Raw genomic sequence first — 10,404 nt, 5'->3', positions numbered from 1 at the left:
ACTACATAGATAATCATTTACATAGTTAATATAAAAAGATGTTATTTTTACTGATGTGGCGTTACGTAATTAGATGCAGGTGTAAAATTAAAATTAAATTCATACTATTATATATTGTAATTTGCAAGTAAACTACGGTGGTGGATTGATTTTTTTTAGCTTGTAATTAAAATTATGAGGTTGTTTTTGTTGAGAAAGTAACACATTAACTTTTGTGGGCCAACTCAAAATTCTACAACTTGAGGCAGCATTGTCCCAAAGCCCAAACCATGCTTGGAGCTATGTACAAAACAATAATGGAGAAACCAACAGAGGTCCACCACACAAGAATATATATAAAAAACAACACCAATTGGAAAAAAGAAGAGAAGTTAGAAGAAATTTGAGAAGGAAAGGCACCACCTAAGAAACAAAGCAATAAAAATGGTGATGCTTAAATCAACATCAATGAAACTATTTGACTCATGTCACCGACATCTTCCACTTAATCATTTATATTTTTGTCTGTCTCTTTGTTCAAAATTTAAATTTAAACATGGCTTCACAAATTTATTTGAGAAGAATGTGTTTCAACAATAATCATATATTATTTCATTCACTCAGAAATGTGACATATTTGAGGAAATTATAGCCACACTTTCACATGGTTTAAAACTCAAGATTCATTTGGATTTTGCGAAGTACTCGGGACCTCGCGTATCGTTGACCGGCAGTCCACGACTTGACGAGCCCCTACCATCATCCCGGATCACAACCCGAACCGTCCGGTAACCGACCTACCGAACATTGGCGCTGTCTGTGGGGACTCGTCCATGGACTTCGTGCTAGTCGAAACGGAGGCAAGCCGCGAGGCCGTACCCGGAGGCGACGCCGCCGGGACGGGAGCCCGACAACATCCGAGATCCCCCTCGAGGGACGTAACCCAGGCGCACGAGAGACGCCCCTTCGGGGGGACTGGCGACAACCACGCCAGAATAATGCAAGAGTTACGCCATAGAATGCAAGACTTAGAGCGCCGGTTAGCAGACAGAGAACGCGACCAGCGCACCCCAGAGCAGAGTTACTCCCGATCTCGCTCCAGGAGTCGCTCCAGACGCACGCCTAGCCCCCATGCAGAATCCGAAAGCGCCGACGAAAGGGGGCGCGCGAGAAGGCGTCGTGACCCTGTCATTTACGCCAGACATGAAAGGCGACATACCATGAACCGCGGGGACGAGGACACTCGTCGGGAAAGCGACGAGGGAAGAACGACGGGAACACGGGGACCCGTCATAATGGGAGCGACCCCATTCCACCGTTCCATACTCGAGGTCCGGCTGCCAAAACATTTGACAAGCCAACGGACATGAGGTATGATGGAACGCAAGACCCCCTGGAGCACCTGACGGCCTTCGAGGCCAGGATAAACTTAGAAGGAGTAGGAGATGAGGTAAGGTGTCGCGCCTTCCCGGTCACCCTGGCGGGACCTGCAATACGGTGGTTCAATAACCTCCCGCAGGGCTCGGTGACCCAGTTCTCCGACATCAGCCATGCCTTCCTGGCTCAGTTCACAACCAGGATCGCCAAAGCCAAGCACCCGATCAACTTGCTAGGGGTGACCCAAAGAATCGGGGAGCCGACCAGGAAGTACTTGGATCGCTTTAATGATGAGTGCTTGGAAATCGACGGGTTGACGGACTCGGTAGCGAGTCTATGTTTGAGGAATGGGCTCCTAAATGAGGACTTCAGGAAGCACCTTACCACGAGACCAGTTTGGACAATGCAGGAAATCCAGTGCGTGGCTAAGGAGTACATCAACGACGAGGAAGTCAGCCAGGTCGTGGCTGCCAACAAACGACAACCCCCTACAACCAAACCCGGCACTACGATGGTGGAGAAAGACAAAAGGAACACGCTAGGGACGGTGGTTCGAGCAAGACGACAAAACCATTTCCCCGAGTTGGGAAATTCACCAACTACACCCCCCTCACGGCACCGATCACGGAGGTCTACCAACAGATAGCCGAGAAAGGGATTCTGTCGAGGCCCCGACCCCTGAAGGACAGGACGGGGGGAAACAAGAACCTCTACTGCGAATATCACAAGGGGTACGGGCACAAGACCCAAGACTGCTTCGACCTAAAGGATGCCCTGGAGCAAGCAATCAGGGATGGAAAGCTTGCCGACTTCTCCCACCTCATAAGGGAACCAAGGAGACGGAATTGAGATCACGAGGGTGAGAACAGGCCCCGGGCGACAAGACGACGTCAAGAGCCAGAGAGAGAAAACCACGGTCTCACGGTGGTAAATGTGGTAACAGCGAGAAACTCCGCCCCGAGGTCGAAATCAGCACAGAAGAAAGACGGCAAGGTCCTGGCGCTCTCCTCCTCATCTGCTAGGAGTTCCCGGGGACACCCATCCATCTCTTTCGGCCCTGAGGACCAATGGTTCGACGAGGTACCGGAAAGTCCTCCCATGGTTATTACGGCCAGAGTCGGAACCGGACTCGTCAAACGGATCCTAGTGGACACGGGGGCAGACTCGAACATCATGTTTCGCAACGTCTTCGACGCCTTGGGACTTCGTGATACCGACCTGGCTACCCACCAGCACGGTGTGGTAGGGTTGGGTGATCACTTCATCAAGCCAGATGGGATCATCTCCCTACCGACCTCCCTAGGACAAGGACAGAGGCGGAGGACGGTAATGGCTGATTTTGTTGTCTTACGAGATTCCACTGCTTACAATATCATCTTGGGGAGAAAAACCATCAATGATCTTGGGGCAGCGATTAGCACGAAGCTGCTCGTAATGAAGTTTGTCACGGATGACGGATCCGTGGGATCCATCAGAAGGGATTTGGAAACGGCAGTCGCTTGCGACCACGCCAGTCTCTCTCTTAGGAAAAAATCCAAAGAGGCATCTGGGGTCTTCCTCGCCGACCTGGACGCCAGGATAGATGACAAGCCCAGACCTGAGCCGGAAGGGGATTTGGAAAAATTTAGGGTCGGTGATGGGGACGAGAAGTTCACGTTCATAAACAGAAACCTTCCCCATGAATAAAAGGAGCCTTTGATGGAGATGATCAGAGCCAATGCCGACCTCTTCGCTTGGACGCCAGCCGACATGCCAGGGATAGATCCCCAGCTCATGTCACACCATCTGGCCGTCAAACCAGAAGCCAAGCCAGTGGCCAGAGGAAGAGAAAGATGTCACAGGAAAGGGCAGAGGAGGTGGCCAGGCAGGCGGCCAGCCTCCTTGAAGCAGGGTTCATCCGGGAACTGGACTACTCGACCTGGCTGTCGAACATAGTTTTGGTGAAAAAACACAATGGGAGGTGGAGAATGTGTGTGGACTACTCTGACCTCAATAAGGCATGTCCTAAGGACTACTATCCCCTGCCCAACATTGACGCACTCGTCGACGCAGCGGCGGGGTACCGGTATCTGAGCTTCATGGACGCCTACTCTGGGTACAACCAGATACCGATGCACCGACCCAACGAGAAAAAAACGGCGTTCATAACGCCAGGAGGGACCTATTGCTACAAAGTAATGCCATTTGGTCTGAAAAATGCTGGCGCCACGTACCAGAGATTGATGAACAAGATATTCAGTGAGCTTATAGGCAAGACAGTGGAAGTCTACGTGGACGACATCCTCGCAAAAACCACACGACCCGACGATCTCCTGAACAACCTCGGGGGCGTAGTTGCATACCTCCGGCAACACGGCATGAGGCTTAACCCACTCAAGTGCGCCTTTGCCATGGAGGCCGGAAAGTTCCTGGGATTCATGATCACCCAAAGAGGAGTAGAAGCCAACCCCGAGAAGTGCCAAGTGATTCTCCAGATGAAGAGCCCGGGTTGTATCAAAGATGTCCAACGATTGGCGGGGAGACTGACGGCTTTATCCCGTTTCCTCGGTGCATCGGCAGCAAAAGCCCTACCCTTCTTCAATCTAATGAAAAAGGGAATAGCATTCGAATGGACCCCAGCATGCGAGGAGGTATTCAACCGCTTCAAGGAGATCCTAGCAGCACCTTCGGTGCTCGGGAAGCCCAAGGCCGGAGAATCACTCTACCTCTACCTGGCAATAACAGAGGAAGCGCTTGCAGCAGTGCTTGTAAGAGAAGAAGGGAAAGCTCAGCAGCCGGTCTACTTCGTGAGCAGAGCTCTACAAGGAGCCGAGCTGAGGTACAGCAAACTGGAAAAACTGGCGTTGACACTCCTAACTTCCTCCCGAAGGTTAAGGCAATACTTCCAGGGCCACCGTATAGTCGTGAGGACGGATCAGGCAATTCGCCAAGTACTCCAGAAACCTGATTTGGCTGGTAGGATGATGACCTGGGCCATCGAGCTCTCCCAATATGACTTGCAGTATGAGCCCCAGCACACAATCAAGGCCCAGGCAATGCCAGACTTTTTGGTTGAGGTAACGGGTGATCCCCCCGAAGAAACGGGCACACGGTGGAGGCTCCACGTGGATGGGGCCTCCAACCAAACGTCCGGGGGAGCCGGGGTCATCTTAGAAAGCCCGGCAGGAGTCATCTACAAGCAATCGACCAAGTTCGAGTTCCCTGTGTCGAACAATCAAGCGAAATATGAAGCTCTCTTAAGCGGACTAATACTAGCGCGGGAAGTCGGGGCAACGAAGGTCGAAGTATGCAGTGACTCACAGGTCGTCACCTCACAAGTAAACGGAAGCTACCAAGCCCGGGACCCCCTCCTGCAAAAATACTTGGAAAAGGTTAAAGAAATGACAAGTCAGTTCCAAGAGGTCACGATCCAACATGTCCCAAGAGAAAGGAACACACGGGCGGACCTCCTGTCTAAACTAGCGAGCACGAAGCCAGGAGCGGGTAACCGGTCTCTCATCCAAGGCATGGTGAACGAGCCAACGGTCGCCCTCCATTTGACGGAGTCAAGCCCCTCGTGGTTGGATCCCATCACAAACTTCCTGGAACTCGGCAAGTTGCCTGACGATGAGAAAGCGGCCAAAACATTGAGAAGGGAGGCGGCCAGATATGCAATCATACAAGGGCAACTGTTCAGAAAGGGGCTCAGCCAGCCCCTATTGAAGTGCTTGCACCCCGACCAGACCAACTATGTACTTAGAGAAGTCCACGAGGGATGTTGCGGCCACCACATCGGGGGCAAAGCCCTAGCGAGGAAGCTCATCCGAGCTGGATACTACTGGCCATCAATGATGAAGGACTCCAGGGAATTCGTTAGAAAGTGCGTAAAGTGTCAACAAAACGCCAATTTCCACAAGGCGCCGGCCTCCGAGCTGAGCCTTCTGACGACTACACAACCTTTCGCTCAATGGGGAGTCGACCTTCTAGGACCTTTCCCGGTTGGCCCAGGACAGGTCAAATATCTCATAGTGGCCATCGACTACTACACCAAATGGATAGAGGCTGAGCCACTGGCCAGCATATCTTCCTCTAATTGCAGGAAGTTCATGTGGAGACAGGTGATAACCCGGTTCGGCATCCCGGAGGTCGTCATCTCGGATAATGAAATGCAATTCACTGACAAGAAGTTCACGGAGTTCCTCACCGGCCTAGGGGTAAAGCAAAAGTTTTCCTCAGTTGAACACCCCCAGACAAACGGACAAGTAGAGTCCGCGAACAAGGTCATCTTACTTGGCCTCAAGAAACGCCTAGACAATAAGAAAGGCGCTTGGGCCGACGAGCTCGCTTCGGTCCTGTGGTCCTACCGAACAACCGAGCAAAGCGCTACGGGAGAAACCCCTTTTCGCCTAACATACGGGGTCGACGCCGTGATACCCGTCGAAATCGGCAAACCGAGCCCGCGGCTACTGCTCGCAGGTGTGGACGAAGCGGTAGAAAAGGACCTGGTGGAGGAGACGAGGGAGATGACCCATTTGTCAGAAACAGCGTTGAAACAAAGAATAGCCCTGCGCTACAACGCCAAAGTCCTCAGGAGGGATTTTGGAGAAAGAGACCTCGTTCTGCGACGCAACAACGTCGGTCTGCCGACCCCTGGAGAAGGAAAGCTGGCGGCAAATTGGGAAGGTCCCTACAGAATTAGAGAAGTGCTTGGTAAGGGTGCCTACAAGCTCGAGAGACTTGACGGCAAAGAAATCCCTAGAACATGGAACGCAGGTAACTTGAGAAGGTTCTACTCCTGACTCGGACAAGCCGACCAGGAGGCCTAACGGACTCATGTATGCTTGCTCTGTTCACATGTTAATTTTTAGTCAATTTTTAGCTATTTACTCTTATCGAATACTTGCCATATTAACAAGCTTGCCTAGCTGACGATTAATTCCCACTTGTCAAAATATTCTCCTACTTATCTGTTGCTTCCCAATACGCGTTTCACACGATTGCGTCCTAAAACGGCAGCCTGGGACTGATCACCCCGGGAGCCAGATGGACCATAGCCATAATTAACACGGCGACAACATGACCAATTCGGTCCAAATCGTTACCAACGTAAAAACGACAAAACGGGCACAAGCAATGAGCCCACCCCGAAAAGGCGGTAACAAAAATAATACGACGAGCAAGGCGAAAGATAGTAACGGCCACCCGGCCAAACGACCAACCTAACATAAATGTTACGAAGTATCAAATTACAAAACACGAAACAAATGTTCAACAAATCTACATCAAAATGTTCAAGTCATAAGAAGTCACTTCCTAGGCATGTCGACAATCTTGCCGTCTTGGATCATTTTGAAGACCCCAATAGCCGATGTGTTGAAGTCGGGAGCCACGATCTTCACTTAGGCTTTCAGAGCATCTTCAGTCATAGAAATCGCGCTCTTCCCTTGCTCTTTGGTCACCTTCAGCTTCTTCCGGAGCTCCTCGACCTCGACTTTAGCGGCTTTAGCCGACGACACGGCTTGGTCACGCTCCTTCTCCAAGACCGCTACCCGACCCTGAGCGGCGTTCAGCTGGCTCTCCAAGGTCATCTCCCGCTCAGCTAAACGGGCCACTGTCTCGTCGGAAGCCTTCAAATTTTCCTCGGCGGATGTCGTCTTTTCCTCGGATGCCTTGAGCCTCTCCCCCATCTCAGACAACTGGCTCTGAAACAGCTCAACCTGCATCTTGAAGTCATTGTTTGCCTTGGCAGAGGACTCGAGCTTCCTCCGGAGGGCCTGCATTCCCGACAACTCGAACTCAGCCTTTCGAGCTATCACGGCCCCCCGGAGCAAAGTCCGGTACATCCATCTCGCCTGCCCGGCCAGGTCGGTTCCATGGAAATGCTCCTCCGTCCCAGGGATCAGCTGCGAGTCGATAAAGGTTGTGGCATCGAAATTTCTCTCCATGATGGTGAGAGTCCCCTCCGGGCTCGCAGACGCCCTCCGCCTCTTAGGGGTGTGGATAAGTTCCACATCGTCATCTTCCTGATGGGCAGAGGACGAGTGCCCGCCAACGATGACCTCAGGAGGGGGAGAAGCCTGCGCCCCTTCTGGGTTCTTGCCCGACATGTCGGTATCCTAGGGAGGGGGCACAGTCTGGTCCTCTTTATCCCCAGAAGGGCCACCCGAGTTCCCGGTGTCTTTCTCCTTGGCCTTCTCTTCATCGCTTTCCTCGAAGAAGGTCTTCATCAGGTTCTCAAGACCCGTCACTATAGCAGACATCTCCACTGCAGCAAACAAACAAACACATCAGTCGTTAGATCACGTAAAGCAAACAGTAATAAACAACACAAAAAATACAAAACAAGACGACTCACGGATATAGCTCCTGGCGGCCTCCCGTTCACCCATGAGGAGATGGGGATTCACGAGGTTCTTTTCAAAAAGAGCAAATAGCACATCGGCTATTTTCTTATCTACCGAGGACATCCTCTTATACGTCACCTTAATAAAAGGATTCGACCCCGCCCCAAAACTCCAATAAGTGGGGATGAGGCGTTCCCCCTCTAAAGACAACCAAAAGGGATGGCGACTTTTAACGGGGCAGACTTTGAAGAATTTATCTTTAAACCCATGGTAGGAGTCCTCGAACAGACCAAATATTCTCCTACCCTGGGCAGACTGGAAAGAGAGGAACCCTTTCCTCGCTTTCCCTTATTTGGAAGGGTTGGTAAGGTTGAAGAAGAAAAGGAAGACATCCACCGACACCGGCAGCTCGAGATACTCGCAAACCATCTCGAAACAGCGGATAGAAGCCCAGCTGTTCGGATGGAGCTGTGACGGCGACACGGATATCCGATTCAAGAGCGACATCTGGAACTCGGAAAACGGAAGGCGAACCCTGACCTGGGTGAACATGGCTTTGTAAAACCAAATCCAGTCGGCGATCCGGGGAGAGTGAAGATTGATCTCGTACAGCCGCTCATGGGGGGCAGGCACGGAGGTCTCATAATTGACCTCTTCGTCTGTTCCCCCGCATAAGTACCCGGCTTGCCGGAACTCCGTCAACTCCGCCAGGTCCATCTAGTTTGGCGAGTCCTTTACATCTGAGGTTACCCAAGCGTACGGATCATAGCTTGCTGCGGAAGGGGAAGCCCGGGAGACGACACGTGGCATACCTACAGCGGGGTACCATTCCGTTAGTCTACGAGGTCGGGAGTCCGGGAAAAACCCAGAAACTATACCCTTTCCACTCAATCATGACCAAATACGGCTAAGAACTATACCAATCGCACAAATCACCTAGAAACCTACCCAAGAATGGTACCCCTCCCCTAACACGTCTAACTAGCATCGAAAGGCCACATAACAGCAAAAATGGCAAAGCAAATACATACAACAAGCATGCGAGAACGAAACAGAAAAGAGAAGGATTCTAGAATTACCTGAGTTGATTGCAGGAACTTGAAAGTGAAGGAAGAGGCACATAGACGCTCGAACAAGAAGGTTTGGATATCAGGGAGAGAAGAAAATGGGAATAGCGAAAGTGGGAGCAAAGGAAATAAGAAACTGTTTAAAAACCACTGCATAAAGCGCGAAAAGGCCCGGGGTAAAATGGTCTTTGCGCGCGGGGTTTTTCGTAACCCATTATGAGCATTTAATGCTCAGCGCGAAGAACGAAGCGACAAAACGGTCGCCTCAGCAACCAAGAGACACGCGCGCAGGGGGCACGTCCCTCCCACGGTCAGCCGACCCGACGACAACACACGAACGAAGAAATCACGCGCCACCAATGTCCCTCACGACCATCACTGGTGCGTCGGGGGCACTGTTACGGCCGGGCCCAGAATCCATGCGGGTCGGCCCGACCCGAACGCCACCCGGTCCGGATATACGCCCCGCAACCGACCCGGACACGCGTCCAAGACAGCTCATGTGCAGCTGTGGGACAACGTCCCTAGAAACATGGGCCTGTTCTCATCGGGCCCACCTCTGACAGGTATATAAGGGGAAGACCCCTTACCTCCCCACGTGGAACTCGGACGGCGACACCTCGACACCAGCACAAATCGGACGCTGCTTTATAAGGAGTCTAAACCTCATGTTCAGATCTAAATCATCGTTTCAGATAACTATCTGTTACGGCCCGGCCCAGGACTCCCGCGGGTCAATCCGACCCGAGCTCCACCCGGCCCGACTACGCCTTTCAATCGACCCGAACACGCGTCCCGTACGGCTCACCCGCAGCTGTGGGATAGTGTCCTTGAGAATATGGGCCTGTCCTCCAGAGGGGCCCACTACTGACATGTATATAAGGGGAAGAGTGACTCTTCCCCCGAGGTACGTCACATTCCTACATCACCCTCTCTCCGCCTGCACATATTCTGACAAAAGCGTCGGAGTGTCTTTGTAGGTGGCACCCCCCCTTTTTTCCACACGAAGTACTCGGGACCTCGCGTATCGTTGACCGGCAGTCCACGACTTGACGAGTCCCTACCATCATCCCGGATCACAACCCGAACCGTCCGGTAATCGACCTACCGAACAAAATGTATAAAAAATTTTTGTTTCTATCTTTTTAGATCTTAGATTCATTGAAAATTTTAATCCAATTAAAACTTTTTATTGATTAATAGACTTGTTAATAGGTTTCAAACCATGCCAACCTTTTGAACATGTTAGATTTAGGTATCTAAATATACTTTTATCGCGCCATAGGCTAAATAACTAAAATACTAATATGATATTTTAACGACAAAATCTAGTTTAACCTTACTTGTTTTTTTCTTACCATTGCCTTAAAAAAAAAAAAAGCCTAAAATGTTATGTTGTAATTACAAAGAATATTACTCTAATTTTTTTATTTAAATTGCGAAATAATTTTGAGAACAAGATTCAATTTTTTAGTAGGATTTTTAACCATGATATTCTCATATAATAATTTTATTTATAGATGATAATGGATAAGATAGAAAAGGATTTAGACCTAACCTTAATTCTATTTGTAGATTAGTTTTTTCATTAAAATTCAACCCTATCAGATTTATAACATGCCAATCTTAATTCCACTAGCCCTCAATTTGTAAGTATC

General features: G+C 50.5%; 1 protein-coding gene across 1 annotated transcript; it reads left to right on the top strand.

Moving 5' to 3' along the window:
• Positions 1,346–3,042, top strand: LOC107616388. Its single transcript, XM_016318349.1, has 3 exons — positions 1,346–1,429; positions 1,499–1,986; positions 2,226–3,042. Exons 1-3 carry the CDS (start codon positions 1,346–1,348, stop codon positions 3,040–3,042), a joined length of 1,389 nt encoding a protein of 462 aa, XP_016173835.1.

This window comes from Arachis ipaensis, chromosome B09, assembly GCF_000816755.2.
Source record: "Arachis ipaensis cultivar K30076 chromosome B09, Araip1.1, whole genome shotgun sequence".
In the NCBI taxonomy this organism is placed as follows: Eukaryota; Viridiplantae; Streptophyta; class Magnoliopsida; order Fabales; family Fabaceae; genus Arachis; species Arachis ipaensis.
The sequence above is the reverse complement of the archived record's forward strand: the minus strand, read 5'-3'. Positions and strand labels throughout refer to the sequence as shown.

What these genes read in the sequence shown, in the direction of transcription:
- LOC107616388 (XM_016318349.1), top strand. Translation starts at nt 1,346, where the DNA reads ATGAGGTATGATGGAACGCAAGACCCCCTGGAGCACCTGACGGCCTTC. An exon ending in TAGAAGGAGTAGGAGATGAG is followed by an intron (nt 1,430 to 1,498) that starts GTAAGGTGTCGC and finishes AACCTCCCGCAG; the next exon opens with GGCTCGGTGACCCAGTTCTC. An exon ending in TCACGGCACCGATCACGGAG is followed by an intron (nt 1,987 to 2,225) that starts GTCTACCAACAG and finishes GGGTGAGAACAG; the next exon opens with GCCCCGGGCGACAAGACGAC.